The following is a 23322-nucleotide window of genomic DNA, read 5'->3' on the forward strand; positions in this document are numbered from 1 at the left end:
TCATAGCTGTAAACTCATGCTGTTTATATTAGCAGAACATTCAAATGCCTTGGAAAGGATTGGGCGTTTAATTGCTCTCATTCCTGACTGAAAGAGCTTTCGGGCTAATTTTAGAGAGGGATGATAAAGGATGTAACAAACACCAGAGGAAGTGGGAACAACAGCAAGATTGGCTGGTGGCACAGGGTACCAGTATGCCCAATATGAAGGTTTTGAATCAATGTTTTGATTCAATATAAACAATGTTTTTCTATTTTAAGAAATAAACAAACATCAGAAAGCTATGATTAAGATTGCAAAATGTGTTTTCTTTTTTTTTTTTTTTCCTTTTCTTTTCTGTAATTTCTGTTTTGCCTTGTTCTTGGCCTTTTGGAAGAAGTTCCCGTGAGACGAAACATTCCACGTCTAACCTGGGTCCAAAGTGAAATGTTTCCTTTTTGTTTGATATCTGTGTTTGAACCTGCAAAAAGGCAACGTGCAAAGGAAGGAAAAGACATGGAGTTAGTTCTTTATTTTAATAAAATTATTTGCAATCATAAATACATAAAAGTGAAGGAACTTTTAAACATTGTTTTAGATGTTGCTGATAATTTTTAGTGCAGACTGGATATTGCATGAATACAAACTGTAATTGTAATAGCAGTTGCTGCTGTCTTTTTTTTTTTTTTTAGGGTAGTGAGTGCTAAGCTGATGATAGCCAGTGAGAGGGGGACTGGATCAGGTACTGCAGGTACCTGATGAGGATATGGGTTCTTTTTCACCAAGTGTTTTGAATTCATTTTCTGTTTGTGAGATAGTGAAATGTGGTATGAGTATGCAAGCATCACTGCCCAATGTTAAGACTTCCCAGCTGGTTGTTAGTATGCCTGTTGGTATTTTTCCTATTTGTTTGATTTTGGAAGAGCACTGCTTTCCTACGCTTCAAAAGAATTGCTCTGGCGTGGTGTCCAATGTCACTCTTTTTTCCCCAGTAACTTTTAAACAGGTTGGCTGAGGCTTGCTATCCATTTTCCTGATTATACTGCCATCACCTTTCTCTTCAACTGAACCTGAGCACCCAGGTCAGAAGAGTGAGCAAGTTCTGCCCTTCTTCACAGTTCCTCTCCTGTTAAGTGAACTCTTCTAAAAAGTGTATATTTCCAGCTTATTTAGCACTGGAATTGTGACCATTTTCTCTCCATAGGTCTGTGCATCCCCCCCTTTCCCCACAATAAGTTTTGGACTCTTTAGCCATTCTAAAGCAAAACTGAGAGTGGTAGAAAACCTAAAAAAGACTTATTACAATTATTTACTATTAATCTGGTATCATGATGGTTATAAAACTGTGCTAAAATGTTTCATTAAGAAACAGACTAGTATTGCCTAAGATAGACTGAGCAGCTAATACAGTAACGGCTCAAGATGGTCTCTGAAAGTCATAAATGGGATGCGATTTAACATAAACAGATGGCGATATGTGAACATTATCACATATCAGAAGAGGCAACTGAGTAAAAAGATGTGGGATGGAAACAATTTAACACACCTTTTCTCTTGATGAATCAAATTCATACAACACAGATACCATCTTTCTCTTCTCAGCACGTCAGGCTGTCGCATCAGTTTGAACATTTAGTCCTTCAGGATGCAAGATTTGAGATCTGTGCTGAGGTTGTCTTGGGACTAGTCTGTTTTCGGCTGAAGGTAAGGCAGCTAAGGCCTCCTTTTTCTGCTGTCATGTTTTATAGCAGTATAATAACCTGCAATAGAATATAGTCTTTGTAGTTAAAATGATCATTTTTTAAGGAAAGCAGTGGGAGTTCATGTAGATTAAAGCAGATGATTAAAGAAAGAAACAATGTTGTTAAAACTTAGTCGAATGCTTACGAGAAATTCAAGCATACTAGTGTATGGAAGTATACAGTCAGGGTCAACAAATGGTCTTAGTCTATCCGGTCATACAAAATTTACTGTTATATTCTGTGTTTGATGGGCTTTGATGAAGATGATTGTTTTAATATATTTTTCTAGACATTTATATATGATGTGATGTGTGTGTTTATTATCTGTTTCTTGTCAACTTAATCTTATATGTGTGTATATTTAATATACAATTTTATATACATATTTATGTATGAAGATTAGAATAGTAAACTTTTTTGTTGTTTTCTTTAAAGAATGCATTTTCATTACTGGGCAAACTGGAGCAAGATATGAGTAAGAACAGGTTGTATAGGAGGCCAGCTTCCCAACTGCCCTTGGCCCTGGTCTCCTTTCTTTGCTCAATGTGACCATTTTGCCCCTCTTGGCCTTTCATTCCCCACAGTCTCTGCAAGTACCAAGTTCATTGATGTAGAGACCTTGCCCGACAGAAACTAGAAAACTCACGCTGCACTCAGGGCATCAAAGCTGCTGTAGCTGGGAGGATCCCCTTGTTTAATCAGACTTTACAAGGGGATCAATGTCTTGTTTTAGGTAAAGAACTCATTTAATAGAGGAGCTTGGACTAAAGCCTCTGTAAAGGGTTAGATTGTGGCACTGAATCTGCACACCAAGCAATAATAATAACAGCACTGGCGTTTTCTAGTTCACGTGATACCTAAAGCAGCTTGCAGCTTTTCTGAAGCCTCACACACACATCTTGGCTCCCTCTGGGTATTACTACTTTGCACAAGTTCTTTTCTCAGTCATTCAGTTGCCCCAGCTACCCGAGTTTGATGCAGTTGGCTAAAGGAGCTAACGAATCTTTAACAACAAGGTAATGGTGAATTCCTCTGGAACAGGAAAATGGTTTTGCTTGAATTTATGTTGTTTAAAAGAGAAGAAAAATGATCTGTTGCTAGGGGATCAGATAGATTACAGAATGTACAGTTTTTCCAGTAAGTGGAAACATGAATATAATTTCTTCCCTAACAAGAGCGTTTTAAAGATTTTGAGAAGTAGGTTCTGTGGCTTTTATTGCTCAATAACAAGATGTTGGCTCTAGTCTGCTCTCTCATATGGAACAAGCAAATGCTAGTTTTGCAGATCCAGAGACAGCTGTTAGTCAGTGCTCTACATTTACTTTAAAGGAACAGTCCTGGTGAAATAGAGCATAGCAACACAGCAATTGTCACTTTTGATCAGACCAGTGGCTCATCTACATCTGGTCTCCTGTCCCTGCTGCTCCAGAGGAAGACATCAGATCTACAGAGAAAGACAATTTACAATAGGATGTAAATATTGAGAACCTAGCTAAGAAACTGTTGGACAATTTGTAGAATAAAGGCGTGATTCTGCTGAAAACCAACGTTGAAACAGCAAGTGTTTTCATCGCTTGCTTTCCTTGTCCAAAAAAAGAAAACAAAACTAACGAGCTTTTAAATGAAGAGTATTGCAGAGCTATTTTTGCAGCTTTATTTGTTGTTTAAATGCCTCTTTGAAAGATCTTCCTGTGATTTATGTACTTTGTATTAAAATGCATCTTAGAAGTAGGATACTTGAAACTTTTATGTAGTTACAGTAGGGACAGGGGACTTGAACTGTAGTGCTGCACAGCTGTAAAAGTATGAAATTTTTTTTCTTCTTTTGTTCTTGAGAAATTTTATTTTTTTTTTGCTTAGCTGTAACTTTTAAACTTTTACTTTTCACACTGTTGAGCAGATGGACTAATAATCTATGACTTTCATATTATAACTTTCATCAAATGTGTCATGCCAAATGGCTAATTTCTGGCCTCCTTGTCATGTCTGCAGATGAATACAGGTCAAGCTAGTAATTTCTCCAAGGGGATGAGAATACTGTCTCATTGAAGCTGACAGACTCAATCAGAGCTGGCTGCTGGATTCTCGAAGCTCTGGGAGAGGATTAGTTGCTACTAACTTCAATTTGACGTGATGCTCAAGTGTCACAGCAGCCCATAGGTGCAGCTGTGAGAGTAGAACAGAAGACTCATAAATCTTTCTCCCCCCTCCCATCACCCCTGCCGAGGGCATTAACTTAACATCATATAACTGCTTGTACTGCCTAAAAGTTAGTGCTGTGCATTTCATATTAAAGGCAAGGATCATCATTTGACTGATGGATTACCTTTGATAAGAAAGCAGTATGTCATTGTCACCAGTGACTGACCCATAATGGGTGGGGACTTGCAAAACACCAGAGTTGGTCCTGTTCTTAGTCAGGAGCATTTGAGTTGCATAAGTACCTCCTAGAAGACTCAGGCTAAGCCATGAATTTCAGGTTCTCATCCAAATTCCCTAACAACTTCTGCTAAGTCAGAACAAGGCTTTGCCTTGGGTTCAGCTCTAACTCTAATATGATCCATAACCACGAGAATAACACATTTATCCTCAGCGCCAAAGGGAAACTGTGTCTCCCTTATGCTTTGTTTTCATATGGAAAAGGCTAAGCAGGCAAGTCACAACTGCGCAGATTTGAGAGAATGTGTTTTCTGATGTGGATGTTTTCAGGAAGACCTGTGCCACCACAGTAACAACACTGCTGCTGAACAGACGGATTTGTCCATTTGTGACTCTTTTACTGCCGTCAGTGTTCAGTAGGGGAACACTGCGGTAAAAGCGTAGATGCTCCTAGCACCTCTTGCAATTCTCATTACCAGCGGTGTAATAGAAAGAGTAAAGGCTGTACAACAGCTAAGATACTTCCCCAAGGAATAAAATTACAGCACTCAAGATCAACATGGTATATCCTAAGCTATTACAGCAAACTGCCCAGCAGAGCTGAGGCCATCTCTCAGTCTGCTGATATAAAAGTTGGACAGACGGGTTCCTTTAATTTGGGCAACAAACACTGCCAAGGATGGACAGCTAGCACTTCATCCTGTGTTGCTGTATCAGACAAAAATCCCAGTATTTTTGCAATCCCTTCTTTCACTGTTTTCGTGTAAAGCAATTTACTACTGTTTTTGAAAATCCGATGACATCTTTTGTTTTATTCTCAAATGCTAATTGACATGAACTAGGAAAACCATTGAGTCAACATTAGCTGAACCTGCAAAAGAAGCACTACTCCTCCATGCAGTCCTGTTTCTTTTGGGATTTGATATTAAGACCGTCCAGCTGCTCCAAGGGAAATCCTCACATTCCGTATTTGATCACAAGGAGAGCAAAGTACATTAGAATTCCATACTCCATGCATGTAGAGCCCCTCTGACCTTCTGCAAGATATTTAACATTTATAGCTTTGTTTCCCGGAATGCAGAACACTGTTTAATTCCAGTGGGAGAGTCAGTTTACCACATTTCTAAAATCCCCCCAAAACCCCCACTCTGTAGGATTCTGTGGATGACACTTCCCATAGAACTTGAGGCAAATACTTTTTTAGGGTTTCTACTGATAATATAAAACTTACTTCTGCCAGGGATGCATTACCTTAACGGTTTATTGACTAAGGGTGAAATTTCCATCGTGATACTCAAAAACTCTCTCACAGCAGCCATGCTTAACTGAAGACTGGAAGGTTTGTTTTACAAATGTTAGTATAGTTCATTGCAAAAATTCCTCCCGTGTTGATTTGATTAGATCTAAGAAAAGTGTAATGAAATGCATGCAATAATGAATGCTTTTATATGAAGCTACATTGTTCACAACCTTAGGTCACAAAAAAGCAGCCAGCTATCACAAATGTCCCAGTGTGAACACTGCTTCTAAACCCCAGTTAGTCCATAAATCTTTGTGGCAAAAAAATGATCTCTTGCGCCGTCATCTTTTTATAACGCTTTGATGGCAAAGCACTGAGTGATGAGAAAGTGGCTGGGTGTTACTGGTGGTACTTGGGCTTGGCTGCTTGGTGGGATTTACATGTTCCAATCTTGCTTCTGAAATTCATCACCATATCCGTTGAATTACAATGATTTCAGGGCTCAAATGAACTAAACAAGGCGCTTCTTAAAAGCATAAATGAGGCCAAGAAGATTCATCTGGTCCCGTGCCACCTGCGAGAGAAGTTTGTGCTACGTTTTGCTATTTGTTCCCGCACAGTGGAATCTACCCACGTCAACTTTGCCTGGCAGCACATCTCACAGCTGGCAACCGATCTTCTGAAAACATGGGAGCAAAACCACCACCAGCAGTGACAGTAGTGAAATAGAAGTGGGGAGGAGGTAATTAACTGGCTTTCTCTGTGCTGCCAAGTTTTATTTTAGGGGCAGGTGGGAAAGTCAAATTATGAAGGAAAAAAATACAAAACCTGTTGTTATGTAGCCCAGCTGCGGTAGCAAAATCCTTGCCAGCAAGTTGTGTTGTGACCTTAGTCATTCCTTCTCTGTACTGCAGTTTCGTCTTGCCTGTTTTCAGGATGCACATAGCCATGGTGGCTCGAGCTGTCGTTTCTCACAAGTTTTTAATCAAGAGCATTTATTGAACCAGGCAATGGAAATGGAAGGGTTAGTGCTTCCTCCGTTGTCCCCATTAACCTCTAGCACACCCACTCCTTTCTTCACAGATGAAGCTCTGAGGTGTTATAACCAATTAATTTAACATTACTGTGACTTCAGGAAGAATCCACGTTGGGGAAAGTTCAGTAACCTGGTTATAACACTGTTCAGGTCATATGTAAGCAGGCATGCACAAATGTTGTCGTGATTTGGGGCCCTGTCATGTCATGACACACTTGCTGCAGTACTTGCATAAATGAAGGCAGCACTTCAACACTTCCTTCGTTACACAGCCAGATCAGGAGAGAGTGAGCACAAAATGAATGCTACCTGTCCTTATGGCCGATTCTCTACTTTCTCATAAAGGGTTTGCTTTTGAAACACCCATTTTGTCAAATCTCAACAAATAGGTTATGCTGGCTATTGGTTTTCACTTTGATTATTCATCATGAGGCCTCTTAGAAGCTCCTTCTTTAGAGTTTTGTCAAAAGCCATGTGCTACCTGGTATTCTACATTTTTAACCAAGCTCTTACTTGAAAATGATCTGTAAGCTACACTCTGTGAAATAGAGTTTTGATTTCTTTTTATGGCTACAATTCTGCTTACTTCATTGTGTAATAAATCCTTGACAAAATGTGCTAAGAAATGTGATGGCATAAATATTACTCTTCGTAATACAAACAAGATAACAAATTACAATAAAAATAGAAATTCAGAGAACTAACACCCAACATATGCTGTGGTGCTCCCATCAGTGGTTTTCTTCCATTAACAGTGACATATGGATTATGAAAATATTGGAAAACAGTTAACCTTCAGAGAAAGTCAGATAATGTATACTTGACACAAACCATTGATGCGTCATCCTGCTGAAGGCAAGAACAGTAAACAGGTGAAATTAAAGTCAGAAACAATATATGACTTTACAAAGTACCTCTGCCATTTTGAAAACATAACTTTCAGACAGTTATTTCTACGTAAATAAGAACAAAATAAATAGCTACTGAAAGAAAAATAATCTGTAGGATTCATTTAGACATTTACATTTGTTTTACTCTTTTACTGCTCATATTAACTTCCAAAGCATCTTGAACAACTTGCACAATTATTCAGCCTTCTTCTTCCGTCTCTCGCAAGTATGCTTCCTGCATTTGGGAAGCTGCAAGCCGACCATGAAACACGCACTGGGGCAGCGAACTGGGCACACGGTCTGCTCCCGACCAGAAGGACCTGTCTTTCCAGAAGGGGTTACAGAAGCTGAGAGCGAACCAGGTGTTTTTTTCTGGTGATTCCTAATCACCTTGCTTCTGCGGTGCAAACCGGGGAACGATTAGTATTCGTGTGTGTGCAAGTGGTGCGCACGGTATGTGCACAAATCCCCACAGGTAGGAAGAACTGACCAAGGTCTGCATTTCCAGCGGGTCCAGCTACGCGACAAGGGGAGGTGGTGGCCTACACTCCCTCTGTAAGGCTCTGCTGTCCACCCAGGGGGAAGAGCTGGTCACTGTTTCTTTAAGGAATTGATTTCACAGGTAACAGATGAAGCAAGGGATGACAAATTCGTCTGGCAACACCAAGTAATATTCAAGCAGGTGACTGAGGCATTCCACAAGACAATACTCTCAGCTACAGTGTCAGAAATTTTGATAGCATCATTCTCTTTAGCAGAACCAATATGAAATTTGGTTTTTCTGTAGTAGCACAATGCAGGAGATTGGTAGGCTGAAGACAGCAGAAAATGCTGGCAGTTGTTTCCTTTCTCTGTTATTAGTTTCTTTAAAACAACGTTATTCAGTTCTCATAACTTTGGAAACAATGTTCCTCCGTAGCAAATAAGGTCCACACTGATACAATTTTACAGATTTTACATTATGAAAACACTAGAATCTAGGAGCCAGAAAAGACTTACACCCTCTCTATGGGACAGACCAGTTTTTTGTACGTGAATTATATAAGTAGGTCTGTCCAGGCAAAAAAAAAAGAGATCAGACTCAGATTAAAGCTATCATAGAAGAAATCCAGGATAATTCCACTGAAATGAAATGGAGATGCTTTGGGCTTAGGTGACTATAATTGAAATTAAAAACTGACTAATAAGTATTGGAAAAGAAATGCATAGGTAAGGCAACACTGGGCTGAACATGAGGGTTTTGGTGGAAATCCTCTAGAAGGCAACTGGAGCAGAGGTGGGTGAAGCACGCCTGTGCGCGCCTCAGACTGCTGGGGGACGGGGACGGGATGCGCATCCAGACCCGGGCGGGTGAGACGTTCCCAACGGCCCAGGATCAGACACACGTCCCTCTAGGCGTTTGTGGGAAAATGCTGCCAAAACTGGAATTCAGTTAGACATTTTTCAGCATGTGGGTATCACTTTTAGAAGAGGCTGTTGTCCAGATACCAAAATTCCTTTTGGCAAATAATCTAGGTTTAAAATATTATAAATGCAGTAAAAGTTACCTTATTTTTGTGTTTAAAGAAGTGATATAAGTAAATCTTCTAAGGAACAGCAGTGACGGGGCCCATGGAACTACATTTCCCTGTGGCCAGCCCAATGCAGAAATCTGAAGTTCACAGTTCTTTTTTAAATTCTGGGATGATTTGAATATGTAATTGGTGAAAGACTTCTTAGTATTCAGTCTCTCATGCCCTCTTCTCCCCACTCCCCTTTGCAGAGTATTAATGTTAGGTCATCTGAAAATGAAATCTGGGCTATGTAACCAATGCAAGAACAAAAGTGTCGAAAAGAACGTTTTTGAAAGAACAACACAACTGCTGTTTCTGTTCTGTAGCTTTGCAACTTATCTGTAAGTGAGAAATACTGTGTTTATGAATAGTCAATACGTGAACCTGGATTTATTGTGCCTTGTGTGCAACAGCTAATACAGCCTGTGCCGATTAATACTGTTCGATGTTAAGAGTAATTACAAAATCTCAGAAATGTACCTTAGTAGAATATCCACATCTCGAGGGAGACAGTGCCGCTACTAGAGCAGGAGGGGAAAAAGCTGACTTTTCCGTAACTATACATATTTTTTTTGAACTGTCAGAGTGCTAGTACAATACGTATGTTCTTATTGACAGATTATATTTTATTATTGATGGTGAAATATTGAAAATACATGTATTTGTGAAAGTCTTGCTAATATATTATACTCTAAACTGCACTATAATTATTAAATTTCTAATTTTCTCTTGCCTTGACGTAGCAGATTCCGTTGGTGGTTGCTGTGGGGTTTTGTTGTCGCCGTCGCCGCGGTGAGGGTGCCCCGCTCGAGGGGCGGCACTGGGGCTGCAGCCGCCCCACAGCAGCAGCCGGGACGCCGAGACAGGCGTCGGCCCGGGTTGCTCCGACACAGGAGCGATAAAACGGAGAAGCCCGAAGACCAGCGGGGTGGGGGCAGATTAAACAACAATAATGCCTGCATCGCACACGCAGGGTCTCTGTGAACATGAATGGAAACACAATCAGACGCTTGGCGCGTTTGTAATTGCAATTTGTGAGCTGCCGGGTTCCTTTAAAGCCTGGATCCAGAGCCCGTTGCACAGCGGCGCGGGTTGAACCGGGAGCGCCAATAACAGGGACGGAGCTGCGGCTGCTGCCTCTCCGCGCCGCCAGCCCCGCGGGCCCCGCCTCACTCCCGGCGGGCGCGCTGCGAGGCCCAGCCGCCCCAACCAGCTGCCCCGCGCTTCACCGGTTCGTCCTCCCAGCGAGCGGCTCTCCCGCGGGGAGCCCCGCGTGTGTGTGTCCCCCACTCCGCTGGCTCCCCCGGGCAGCCTGCGGCGGAGCGGCGGGCCCTGCGCTGCGCGGCCCAAAGAAGCCGCCGCTCCCCAGGCCGCTCGGCACGCGTTACCTCAACGCCCGCTACTGCTCCCGCGGGGACTGGGCGTGCGGGCGGCAGGCCCGCCTCCCACGGCACGGATCCTGCGCCCATTGGAGGGTCGCGCCTCAGGGGCAGCCAATAGAGAGGGGGAAAGGCGGCGTGCGGGCCCCGCCCGCCCCCTAGCGCTCCCTCCCTCCCAGAGCGCCGGTAAGACCCAGCGGATGACGTCAGCGCGGCGAACCTTACCTCTTTCCCTCGCCCCTCCCTTCCGAGCTCTGATTGGCTGCGCCTCTCAGAGCCCTGTTATCCGATTAGTGGGAGGCGGCGGGGCGGGGCTTGGGGCAGAGAGCGCGCGTGGGACCCGCGGAGGCTGACGGCGGCGGGTGGGTGCGTGCGCGTGTGCGCGCGCGGTGGGGCTGTGCGGAGGCGCGTGGCTGCCCCTCCCCTCCCCTCCAACAGGCACCGAGCGGCGCGCGCCGGGCCCCGGCCGTTGGAGGCGGTTGGCGGTCGCGCCCCCCTCCCCTCCCCTCCCCTCAGGCCCGAGGGCCCCGGCTGCGCTCCCGCGGCTGCGGCCGGCCCCGGTTCCGGAGTGCGGGGGGTGGGGGGGTCCCTTCGCCCTGCCGCGGGGGGAGGGAGGAGCCCGCGGGGCCCTGCTCTCGGCTTCCCCGGCGCCGTGGTGGGGCTTCACCCGCCTGAAGCTGCGCCCCCGCGGGCCCCTGAGGCGAGGGGCCCCGGCCCGGCCGCTTGCCGGCTGCACGGTGCCGGAGCGGGCTGGGCCGTGCCTGGGCGGCCGGCGCGCTTCCCCTGGGGCTGGCGTTCCGGCGGGAGCGGGGCGGCGTCCCGCACGGGGCCCTGGCGGCCGCGCACCGCTGCCGCCGGCGGTGCCGAGCGCTTGCGCGCTCCGAACTCGGTGTGGCCGGTGCCCTGGCGAGCCCCCGGCTCCGGGCGCGGACATGGCAGCGCGGTGCCCGCGGCGTGGAGGAGCGGCTGGGGCGGTCGGAGAAGGACCGGCTGTTTGTCCATCCGTCCGTCCGCCTGCGCGTTCGGCTGTCTCCTGGGGAAAAGCAGGCAGACCGCGAGGGCGACTCGTAGGAGGGAGAACAGGGAGAGAATGTGATGCCAGAAGATACCTACGAAGAAGAATCAAACTGAAATCTGGAACTAGCCACCGCTGTTCGCTCATTCTGACGTCCCCTCAGTGCTGTGGAGATGCCTGCCGAGTCTTTAGGAAGTGGTGGCGAGCCTGAGGCTGCATATTCTGCATGATGTAAATCTGTGCAAATGCCTGCTACTAAACTGCTTCTGAACTTGGCTTTTATGTTTCAGAAGATGTTACAAAAATGTTACGTGCACAGTGACAGTTATTTAGTATGTTGTTTAGCAGTAGTTTAGAGAAAAGAAAAGGCTGTGTCCCTCCACCTTCCACTCAGCTGCAGGTGGATTGTGGTGGAAATTTGCACCTTATTTGGTAGGCGTGAGTTAGACTTCTCACGGTGCAAAACTTGACAGTAATTTTTCAGAGGAATTCTTATTGTTCTGTTTTTTTTTTTAATTGGCTTCCCATGTAAAGGTAGTGAATTTGTAGGTAAAAGATGATTTCACTGTTCTAAACAGCTCTACAAAGTTGGGCTGAATGCCAAAAAAATCCAAACCAAAATAATTTCTCTCCTAGTTTATTATATGTGTAACTCCTGTCGTAATCGTCTTGTGCTCTCTGTTGTGTTACACTGATGGAAGACTTTTTGACAGTAAATAGAGAGGACACCCCCCCCCCCCCCGTAGTCCTTCAGCTCTGTCTCTCCAGTCTTGTGTGCGTTAACCAGCACCCGTATGTAGTCTGTAGCTGATTCAGAAGAACATTGCACGTTGACTCGTACAGTTGGAAGAGATGCAGAATATATGGACCTCCACTTTAACAGTTTTTGTTTTAAGTATTCTCTGGCTGGAACATCGCAGTACATATTGAAGTTAAAAAAAAAGAGAAATTAGAATTTGACGTATTTTGGTCATGTCCTATATTAGAAATATGTCCCTTATGGAGAGATGGGAAGGTCGGAATCACCATGTGCTAGGAGCTTTCTGCAAACCCTGTTGAGACTGTGGTGGATTCCACTAACTTTGTTTGTGCCGGGGTCTCTTCTGAAAGCATGAATTCTTGACATTACCAGAAACATCTCTGCACATGATACATTGCAGAGAAAGCCTTATTTCAAAATACATTGTAAACGTGAGCATATCTTTTCAAGTCTAGCAAAACGCTACTTCCTAGCCAGATGTCATCTTTCCTATTCCTTGAACTGAAAAATCGCAGAAGGAATTTAAATTCCACTTTCTAAAACTGAGAATCAAACATGGCTTTAAACGCACAAGACCTCTGTTTCTCTAAAATGTAAAATGGGGAGATTTTAGTACGTTCTGAATGGAATGAATAGTTTTGAACATTTGCTATGAATCTGTATTATTTTCTTAATCTGAAAGTTTACTAAGTTCAGGCTTATTCATTCCACTTTTACCTCCCCTCACAGACTTCACAGTTTTATTTATTAGCTTCATTGTTTCATTTTTATTACCATCACTGTAATAAATTTCATCATTCTGACAGTGGTGTGTAATCTGTCCGCCTCTGCACTGTGCTGTATTCTGTCAAACAAGAGTGAAAGCACTGGTGATTTCGTTTAACAAGGCCAATTTTTGTTTGGCCATCTGTTACCATTCTTTGCAGTCTACTTACCTCCCCAGGAGACCCCTGGTTAGAAGCAAACTCTCTCTCTTTTTTTTTTTTTTCCTTTTCTTTCTTTCAGCAAGGAAGAAAAGAGAACCTCAGTCTAAATGGCTTTACACCACAAAGTTGGTTGCTTTGTTGTAAAGTGTCCAGACTGGCTAAGTAGCTTGCAAGATCTGCTGCGCTATTTCTCTCGATAAAAGCAATGTATGTTTTCATGTATGTTTATTTAGGAAGGGGGACAGCATCCAAAGCAAATAGCTGTGAAATGCGTTTTATAACAGCAGGTATGTTATGTGTGTTTCAGTGTCGGTGATGGAGACCCCCACCCACAGCACCGTGCACCTGAGCGACTGGCAGAGAAGTTACTTCGCGATTACCTCTGGCACCTGCACGCCTGGACAGAAGGCAGATGAATACCGTGCCAAAATCCTGCGTATTCAGTATGCATGGGCAAACTCTGAGATCTCTCAGGTCTGTGCTGCCAACCTGTTTAAAAAATACGCAGAGAAATACTCTGCAATTATTGACTCTGACAACATAGAGACTGGCTTGAATAACTATGCTGAAAACATTTTGACTTTGGCAAAGTGTCAGCAGAATGACAGTGACAAGTGGCAATCTGCCTTGACAACAGATAATGTATTTGAATTAAAGTGTGTGCAAGAGAGGATGCGGGCTGGCAAAAATTTCCAGAGTTCTCAGATGGCTCCAGCAGATGCCTGTGTACAAGCTGGTAAAGGGGTCAGTGCCTCTGCCGCTCCGGGCCTGCCTAAACTCGGTGTCTTCAGCCCCGCCGGAGAGACTGAGCTCTGTGCTGGCTCAGCAAAATGTGTGAGTCAGGGACCGGAGCTCCTTGCGCATCCCTCGTCTTCAAAGTCTCTTCAAAGCAGTGTGCCTCCTGCGACCAAAACTTCGGATACGCCTCCTGCCTCCTCAGCCTCCCTAAGCGAACAGGTTCATGCAGGTCTCCATGCAACCCCACTCTTTGGAAGTAAAGAAGCGACAAGCAGTAGTTCTCTCAAAACGTCTGGTAACTGTCGTGACGGACAAAATTTGTCTCTTTCCAACCAGTCAGCTGTACCTGCATGGTCTGCGAGTTCTGGGAAAAGAAAAGCGTTTTATGGTCTGGCCGATGAAGGCAGCACGGTGGTTCCCAGCCTTGCCCCATGCCAGGCTTCCGTTAGTGCAGAAGCCAGTAGTTTTTCAGGGAATAGGAACAGGAATGAGGAGAGCAGTGTTCTCGGTTTCAGAACTGCAAAAGAACAGCTGTGGGTGGATCAGCAAAAGAAGTCTCAAAACCTACCCCAGCGTGCACCAGTCTCGTCGTACGGAGGTGTAAAGAAATCACTGGGTGCGGGCAGATCTCGGGGTCCGTTTGGCAAGTTTGTTCCTCCAGTTCCGAAACAAGATGGGAACAGCACCGGAGGAGCACAGTGTAGACCTCATGCAAAAGGAGTGACAGATCTGTCGCTGCCTGTGGACGAACGACTGAAGAACATCGAGCCAAAAATGGTGGAGCTCATTATGCACGAGATCATGGACCACGGGCCCCCTGTCAGCTGGGATGACATTGCCGGAGTCGAATTTGCTAAAGCTACCATAAAAGAAATAGTGGTCTGGCCTATGCTGAGGCCAGACATCTTCACTGGGTTACGGGGTCCTCCTAAAGGGATTCTTCTCTTTGGCCCCCCCGGGACTGGCAAGACGCTCATAGGCAAGTGCATCGCCTGCCAGTCTGGAGCGACGTTTTTTAGCATCAGTGCCTCTTCTCTGACTTCCAAATGGGTAGGCGAGGGGGAGAAGATGGTCCGTGCACTGTTCGCTGTGGCGCGGTGCCAGCAGCCAGCAGTGATTTTCATTGACGAAATCGATTCTCTGTTGTCTCAGCGTGGAGATGGGGAGCACGAGTCATCAAGAAGAATAAAAACTGAATTTCTGGTCCAGTTAGATGGGGCAACAACCTCCTCTGAAGACCGTATTCTGGTGGTTGGAGCAACGAATCGACCGCAAGAGATCGATGAAGCTGCCCGGAGGAGGCTGGTGAAAAGACTGTACATTCCTCTTCCAGAAGCCTCGGCTAGGAAGCAGATTGTTACCCGCCTCATGTCAAGGGAACACTGCTCTCTGAATGAGGAGGAAATCGAACTCATAGTGAAGAAATCGAATGGATTTTCTGGGGCAGACATGACACAGCTCTGTCGAGAAGCTTCCTTGGGCCCTATCCGCAGTCTTCAGTCCACGGACATCGCGACCATCATGCCAGACCAAGTGCGGCCGATTGCCTTCCTGGACTTCGAGAGCGCCTTCGGCACAGTGCGGCCGAGCGTCTCCCCGAAGGACCTGGAGCTGTATGAAACCTGGAACCAGACGTTTGGCTGCGGTAGATAATGGCGTCCGGACTGTTTCACGGAGGCGTTTCTTTTGCGCTGTCATGTATTAAACCCGTCGTAACTTAGGGCGTCTGCACTGCTTTTTGTTTCTGTTTTAGAAGTAAATCTTCTTATGTTATGGAGGCAGATGTCTAGGCCCTGGCCTGAGGTTTAGCCATCTGAAAAGACCGGGAGAAACTTCTGGTTGCGATACAAGAAATTGCTGAACACTAGTCACAGAGTGAGAAGCTGACAGAAGTGACAGATGGCTGCTGTGGAAGGTGGACAAATTTCGCAGATGTTTAAGGGGAAGATGGTCAAACCTCACATACAATTGACAGCAGTATTGGGGAGAACCTCGCAAGGCCCACTCTGCTGTATCAGTAACGCCATGCTAGGCCGAGGGGACCCAGGTGACGTTACCAGTAATACCAATTTTGGGTAGGGATGTAGCAAAACTGGGGCTGATGGGGAAACGTAGTTAGGGGCGCGTTGTTTGGGAGGAGACAGGAGCAGAGGAAGGAAAGAGTCAAGGTGGATGTGGGAAGGTGAGAAGGGTGGATGGAAGGGGACGGTCTCATGTAAGCAGTGCTCTTGTCTGACAGCTCTGCCCCACATCACTACAGTCTATCCCAGCTTCTTATTAAACCCTTTTTCTGATGGTTTTCTGTTTGACCTTGCTTTCTGTGCTGCGTCTGTGTCTGGCGTTATCAGGAGGACCATGCAGCTGCAGCTGGAGCAGAGGCCATGGGCCATAGGGGCTGTAGGATCTGAGGGCCAGCGGTGGGCTAGCCGGGGTGTTCAGGGCTTGGGGCTGTAGGGATCCCAGTGTGCGTGCGACTTCACTGCCAAGCCTTGCCAGCAAACTTCGAGCTGGACTAGCTGGCAAGTAGGAGGAAACCAGCATCTGGAAGGAGCCCAGAAGTCAGCCAGTGGCAGGATGAGAGGGCTCGGGGTCAGGGCGTGGATACTGGATGCACTTAAATCCCATGGCGATGTCTGAAGTCTCTGTGAGGGTTGTGTCCTTGTGAAGCTGGAGAGTGCAGGGCCCTGCGTGTCTGGCTGGTGAGCTTCAGCCCTGTCCGGCTGGAGACGAGGGACAGGCGGGGCTGGGGTGCTGGGTGTATGTGAGCGCGTTTGTTATGTGTGTGCGTGCTGGTGAAGGCACTGCTTGCGCTGTGCCCTTGTCTGTCTGTGTGTGGGGTGTTTGCGTGTGTCCGCTGCTTTGGGTTCCGGGCTTGGCCTCGCTGCTGACTGGACCCACAAGTGAAAACAGAGGCAGCTGTGTCCATCCAACTCAGGTGGGAGAAGCCTGAGTCTGGGAGCGCACCCCACTGGGCTCTGGTGGCCGGGAAGGAGAAATCCCATGTCCCAGCATGGACTGGGTTCCATTGCTCCTTAAAAAATCCTCGTGTAACTGTGGTAAAATGCCTGGCTGGCTTGTGTTTGACCTTCGTACCTAAGGTCTGAACGAAATGCGCAGCCGTTTGTTCACATAACCTGTCCTCGCCCGCTGGCTGGACAGAGCTGCCCCGAATATGAAAGAAAAGCTTTCCTTTGGATTTGTTTGTTAGCGCGGCAGAGCTGGCTGCTGTGCTGTCCGTGCTTGGTTTTCAGTTTCTCGAAAGTGCTTTTTCTCCTGTTGGGGAGAACGCGGCGCTTAAAAGTTAGTCTTACTTAGAGTTTTCTAAAAAATGAATAAGCGCTGTTTAGCTAGCATTTTTTTAAGGCCATGTGGGAACTACAGGGGCTATGAGGCTGTAGGATAGTTTGGAAGACTTGGCATGTCTTAAAGCTCATCCTGATTTAAACAAAATAGTTCTATTCTTAGCTTATGTTTTTAATGAAGTATGGTATGTATTAGGATTTTTTTTGCAGAAATGTAAAAATTCAGAAATGTGAATTTATCTTAATTTTTGAAATAGTGGAAGCGGGATAATTAGATTATTTTGTAAGACTAAATGTGTGATGTGGTCCAAACTGATTGACTTTTGTGCCACTTGGGTAAAGATTCTGAGATTAAATCTGCTCTTACAAGTGTAGTGTTGGAGAGCTAAGAACGTGCTTGAGGTAAGATTCTCGCTCTTTCCAAACATCTCTCCAACCGTAACGAAAACATGTTCTGTGAAATCTTGTCTCAGGCAAGTGAATGAAAACCCCAGAGAATTTTAATTGTTTAGTAAAACCTAAGGGTTGCTCAAGAGTAATAAAAGCCTATGCAGGATTAAATATTGCCTTATTTATGCTGGGAATTATTCTGGTACTCTGTGAGCATACTGTGCTCACCTGTGTATCTGAGCTTTCGTATTTTAATGGAAATGGCTCTACTGACAGGAGCAGTGAGAATGCATGTGGCACTAGAGAGTAAAATGCCTCCTAGGACGACAAGGACTGGGAGAGAAACGCTGTGCCGCTGTGTGTGTCTCCTGCAGAGTGGAACTTGTGAAAGACAGAAAAGGTAGGACCACAGCACCAGGCAGGAGTATTCGTCCTCCTACTTCTTAGGTTACTCGTTACTTGGCACTCTTGCATTGCATGAGCATGCTTTCGTTTTAGAAAACACATAGGAAGCGTGAAAGGGAACATCGGGTAAAGTTTATTCTTTTTTTTTTTTTTGGTAATGATGGAAGTAATACGAATCTCTTCAGCCACCGAGGAATGTTCAGGCTTTGCTGGAGGACTCACAAGTCAGCAGGACTTCCAATATTAACCCAATACGTGTTTCATAACCCGCTATAACGGTGCCACCAAAGAATAGATTAGATCACCACTAACGTTATTTCACAAAATACAGAAAATTGCATGGAAGTAGGGCATGATTGCAATTTAAGGGAAATGGTGCAGATAAATCCACTTTAATGGATCTGTTTAGTCTATGCAGAAAGCAATGTACTTCATTATTTATTCTTTTTGGCTGGCTGAACTTCGTAAGAAGAAATGCAGGACTCTCCTCTGGTTTTGTGGTTCAGTAACATTTGGTGCACAATCTCTTAGTTTCTCTTAAATAAAGGTAAATAATTGCAGCCCTGGAAAGGTGAGGTCTTATTAGTAATCAAGGCAATTCAGACTTTTCATTTTCTCCATGCATCTTGTATTTGAGTTAGCTAAATTGTCTCAGAGCAGTATGAAATCCCCAGATGAGGTTTCATTTATAGCAAACTGTGCCAACACAAGTAGGTAAAAAGCTGATGGAGCAGCAATGATCATCATCTGCTAACGGCAAGTGGATGAAAACCGGACTGGCCTCTGAGAGCACTGGTACGATTGTCCTATTGAAATAAGGCAATTTCTGCTTTTCTGATAGAAATTATGGAACTGCTCTCAAGCCAGCGTGCCATTGGAAAAAAGCCACCAAACAAACAAACAAAAAAATCACTTTTCCTATTTGAATTATAATTTTGATGTCAGTGAGGGACTGGTCTTGGTGAGCACTTACATTTAAGAAGCCTTGGGAGCTGCTTTGAGCTGCAGCTACACCAACGATGCTTGTGCTTGTCTCCTGACTCACGAGCGCATTCCTTTGGAATTCGGATGAAAGGTCGGGCTTGGGGGAGCTTTGGGAGAAGGCTGGTGGGCAGTTCTCTGACCTGCAGAGGGACTGGCAGGTGACAGTGGCTAACAGACAGGTGATGGTGGCTAACAGCCAGGTGCCCCCCCAGCCCCTCGCTCGCTGCCACTCCTCAGCGGGCCGGGGCAGAGAGCGGGGTGAGAGAGCTTGTGGGACTGGAGAAAGTCCCGGCGATCCCTCACCGCTTACCACTGGGGGTAAGCTGACTCGGCTTGGGGAAAATGAACTTGCTGCCAATCAAAATAGACTTGGGTAGTGAGAAACAAAAAAAGAGAAGCATTGGAACACTGCCTTTCCTCCCTGCTGTCCCGGGCTTGACTTCCCTCCCAGCTCTCCCACCCTGCCACCACGGGGCAGGGGCTTGTGGTCAGTGCATGGCAGTTTCTCGCTGCAGCTCCTTCCCCCTCGTGTTTTTCCTCTGCCCTGGTGTGGGCACTCTGTGGAGCACGATTTGTTCAGGAATATCCATCTGCTCCGGCACGGGCTGTCCGTGGGCTGCAGTGTGGACATCTGTTCCACCGTGGGGCTGCTGGAACTGGCTGTGTCTGGCATGGGGCAGCCCCTGGCCTCTTCCCACAGAGCCCACCCCTGCAGGCCCCCCCCCACCAAAACCTTCACTCCTACACCCGACACGGGTGCCTTCAGCAGAACAATTCACATAACTGCAGTGCTTGGTGAAGACACTGACATATAATTCTCAAAGACTAGATTCCTTAGCCTTTCTTTTTACTATTTTATTACTGTTCTGTGTCTTACCTGCAGAAAAGCAGCCATGTACGGTGCTGTAGCTATAAGCAGTTGCAGTACTAATGGATCTCTAGTACTTGGCTTTGTCCCATTAGGTCAGAAATTTCATACAATCTTGGCTTGTACATGTGAAGCCTAAACTGCATTATTGCAAAGTTACGGGTCTGGAAAGGACTCTAACAAATCACCAAATCTCACTTCACATAGGGAGAATTATTTTTTGTGATTCCTGGTGCATATTTTGCCTAGCTTGTTCTTTAAAACGTTCAGTACTTAGAAAAACCTTGTTCTCTTTTTGGACTTCAATAATTTTTACCACTGAATGTTCATACCCGTACCAGTGATGATATGACCACGCTCAGGACTTCCTGTGTGCTGTGTGTGCTGCTGTGCAAACAAGCTGATAAATACTTGATGTTAACCATCAGTAAAATGGCTTTCTTGCCTGGACTCTGCTTTAGCAAGGTTGAAGATGGGCAAATTTCTTCCCCAGTGCCTCACCTCCATTGCAGGCTGGAGAGTTGGGCGGAGAGGAACCTGATGAGGTTCAACAAGGGCAAATGCAGGGTCCTGCACCTGGGGAGGAACAACCCCATGCACCAGTACAGGCTTGGGGCGGACCTGCTGGAGAGCAGCTCTGCAGAGAGGGACCTGGGAGTGGTGGTTGATCATGAGCCAGCAGTGTGCCCTGGCTGCCAAGAAGGCCAATGGGATACTGGGGTGCATCAAGAGGAGTGTGGCCAGCAGGTCGAGGGAGGTTCTCCTCCCCCTCTATTCTGCCCTAGTGAGGCCCCATCTGGAGTACTGTGTCCAGTCCTGGGCTACTGGAGAGAGTCCAGCAGAGGGCTACGAGGATGATGAGGGGACTGGAGCATCTGTCCTACAAGGAAACGCTGAGGGAGCTGGGCTTGTTCAGCCTGAAGAAGAGAAGGCTGAGAGAGGACCTTCTAAATGCTTATAAATCTCTTAAAGGTGGGTGTCAGGAAGATGGGGCCAGACTCTTTTCAGTGGTGCCCAGCAACAGGACAACGGGCAATGGGCACAAACTGAAGCACAGGAAGTTCCGTCTGAACATGAGGAAGAACTTCTTCACTGTGAGGGTGACGGAGCCCTGGAACAGGCTGCCCAGGGAGATTGTGGAGTCTCCTTCTCTGGAGATATTCAAGACCCACCTGGACGTGGTCCTGTGCAGCCTACTGTAGGTGACCCTGCTTCAGCAGGGGGGTTGGACTAGATGACCCACAGAGGTCCCTTCCAACCCCGAACATTCTGTGATTATGTGAAACGTTTTGTGCCTTACCCTGTCCTTGTGGCTCACAGACATGGGGAGATGTTTAATCGTCCCCTTTGTAGCGGGTACTTAAATCAGTTGAGATCTGTTGTCTTTTGGCATTACAACGCTACCTAGACTAAGTAAATGTCACTCTACCACTCTTTTTGATAATGCCCTGTTCGTTAGACTTCTGATCGCTTCTGTGTGTTCACATCCCCCCTGCGTTGTGATGCCCGGAGCTGGGCAGTGCTCGTCAGTGTCCAGGGGCGAAACTGGAGCACAGCAGAAGGACTGAACATGGGTGCCAGGGCGGAAGACAGGGTAACTTTTCACTGGGGCATGACGCTTGTATTTTCTTCGCAGTTTGTAGGTCATCTTCAGCAATGTTCTGAAGTTGCTGTGTTTTCCCATCTTACCCAGCTCAGTTTCAACAGCAAAGTTATGCGGTGGAGCCTCCCTCTTCCGTCACTGAAGTCACTAATGAAAACATTGACGCTGCTGCAGGGAAGACTGCTTTGATATGGCCTTGCCGTTTGCCTGTAACTGCACTTGGAGTGTGGTTTTACAAGTAACTGTGTGCTGGTCTCAGCATAATTTGATCATTTCCATCTTCAGAAAATGCTCTGCAAGGGTTGTAAGGGACTCACAGAAGGTGAGGTGTGTCCTGCATTCGTATTCCCGCATTGCCAAGGCACGTTACCTGCTCTGGAGGAATATCCGGTTGTTTTCTTCCAGCAGAGGAAGGTGCAGCCACAAGAAAAAGGCAGTGTTGTTCTCTGTCAGAAGCTGAGGGTCGAAGAAAGCGAGTGATGGCTGCGGGGATGCTGAGAAGCTAGCTACTGGATCTGCTTTTTGGCTGACGGAGAGCCGACGCAGTGCTTCCTCAGCGTGGGTTACTGGGGGAAGGGGGACAACTGCCGTTTCTCCACCTGGGCACGACTGGAGTCCTCAGCTGGGCGGGGAGGGGGGGGACCAGGAAAGGGAAGGGAGCCTTCAGCTGTGCAAGCTGGAGCAGGGGCAAGGCTGCCGCTGTTGTGGCTTTGGTTGTGGTGTCACAACTGTGTAGCTCATCCTGACTTGGGTGTGTGTACCTTAGATGGCCTCTCGGATTCCCAAATAGCACCCTAAGCCTAGGAGTGCTCCTCTGTTGGAGTCGAGTGAGTTTGCGGGCCTCGGGGGTGGGGTGGCATCTTGTGTTCTGCCATACTTCTGAACGCACCGCGCTGCCCTTGGGGCTGCTGGTCTGTGCAGCATAATCACACATCCAAGCTAGAAACACAGCTGGGCTGTTCTGAGGCTTTTCATCAAACTCACGTGAGAAAAGCTACTGGGAGCTGAGGCTTCCCTTATGTTGTGCTGATTGATAGAAAATTCCAGTTTTGGATTGAAACTGGTATACTGCATCCTGAAATTCTCACTGGGCTTTGTAAAGTGGAAACACCTGGACCCTCTAGAGTGATTGTGTATTTGCAGTCGGGAAAGAAAAATTGCTGGCTTTTTTTTTAGCAATAGATCACAAAATTCCAGGCTGTGGCTTGTGGAAATTCCTCCCCAGTTCTTACAGATTTTGAGTTCTGTACTGTGGGCTAAAATGTACTGAGACTTGAAATTTCCTAGGCTTTGGCTTTTAAATTTAGAGTCACTTCCATGATTTTTTTTACTCTATTTACTGATATTAATTAAACTGTCTTTTGATAACTTTTTCCCTGTAGCCAGAGGGAAGGATGTCCCTGTCAGTTGGGATGGTTCTTCCACCTAAACCTGTTACACAGAATCATTTTGATTAATAAGCATCACCAGTTAGAAATATTACTCAGTGATGGTTAAGACCTACAGGTCTGTTTTCTCCTTTTCCAAAGAAATAATTTTGTTTTGTGCCAGTTACAACTGGTGACTGCTTATCCTTGCAGATCTGGTGCAACCAATAAAATTTCTTGCAAGAGCTGTCATGAAATAGCTTGTGCTCATATGTGTAATTCAATATTCTGAAGAAGGAGAACTTTGGCCTTCATTATTATTTCACCTATGGATTGTTTTTTTCCCAAATATGAAGAGAAATGAAATAAGAAAAGGTGTGAGATATTGACATAAGGAGTTTGAGTGGTCTCAATATATTTTATTCCTCGCATACCAATTATTTGCACCACAGAATAGATACACATCTGTTATAATGAAGAATATGGCCACGTAAGTAGAATTATAGAGAATCCTGATTTTTCTTTAATTCTGGAGAATTTTTTTCCAGAGAGGGCATGAACTGGTTTCTGCAAGCTGTTCTGCTGCTCCAAGAGTGCCATAACTTGGCATCAAACTAGAAAAAAAAAGAGAAAATTCAAAAAGAATCAACAGAGACAATTGAAAAGTGTTGTGGGGAAACTGGTTATGTGTAAAGATGCAAATAAACATGTATACTTTGAAGTTATCTGGGCAATGACAACTTTTTCAATATCTGTTGATGGCTGA

At 46.0% G+C, this 23322-nt stretch overlaps 2 protein-coding genes across 7 annotated transcripts in view; both read left to right on the plus strand.

The window, feature by feature from the left end:
- DDC (dopa decarboxylase) overlaps positions 1 to 9547 on the plus strand; it is an 82842-nt gene extending 73295 nt beyond the window's left edge. For all 4 annotated transcript variants that reach the window (XM_075416758.1, XM_009941738.2, XM_075416761.1 and 1 more), the window contains 2 exons: positions 1582 to 1683; positions 5840 to 9547. In XM_075416758.1, coding sequence (XP_075272873.1) covers positions 1582 to 1683; positions 5840 to 6055 — 318 coding nt within the window. In that variant the 3' untranslated portion in view covers positions 6056 to 9547. The remainder of the gene's footprint in view (positions 1 to 1581; positions 1684 to 5839) is intronic.
- A 961-nt stretch (positions 9548 to 10508) lies between these two features.
- FIGNL1 (fidgetin like 1) lies at positions 10509 to 15937 on the plus strand. 3 transcript variants are annotated; one of them, XM_075416764.1, is made up of 2 exons: positions 10509 to 10564; positions 13207 to 15937. In XM_075416764.1, exon 2 carries the CDS (start codon positions 13215 to 13217, stop codon positions 15288 to 15290), a length of 2076 nt encoding a protein of 691 aa, XP_075272879.1. In that variant the 5' UTR covers positions 10509 to 10564; positions 13207 to 13214; the 3' UTR covers positions 15291 to 15937. The 3 variants fall into 3 exon arrangements, with proteins under 3 accessions (XP_075272879.1, XP_075272878.1, XP_075272877.1); XM_075416763.1 differs by having other exon boundaries at positions 10524 to 10560; XM_075416762.1 differs by lacking the exon at positions 10509 to 10564 and adding an exon at positions 11052 to 11444.
- Positions 15938 to 23322: the final 7385 nt, after the last annotated feature.

Source organism: Opisthocomus hoazin, chromosome 3 (assembly GCF_030867145.1).
Source record: "Opisthocomus hoazin isolate bOpiHoa1 chromosome 3, bOpiHoa1.hap1, whole genome shotgun sequence".
NCBI lineage: Eukaryota > Metazoa > Chordata > Aves > Opisthocomiformes > Opisthocomidae > Opisthocomus > Opisthocomus hoazin.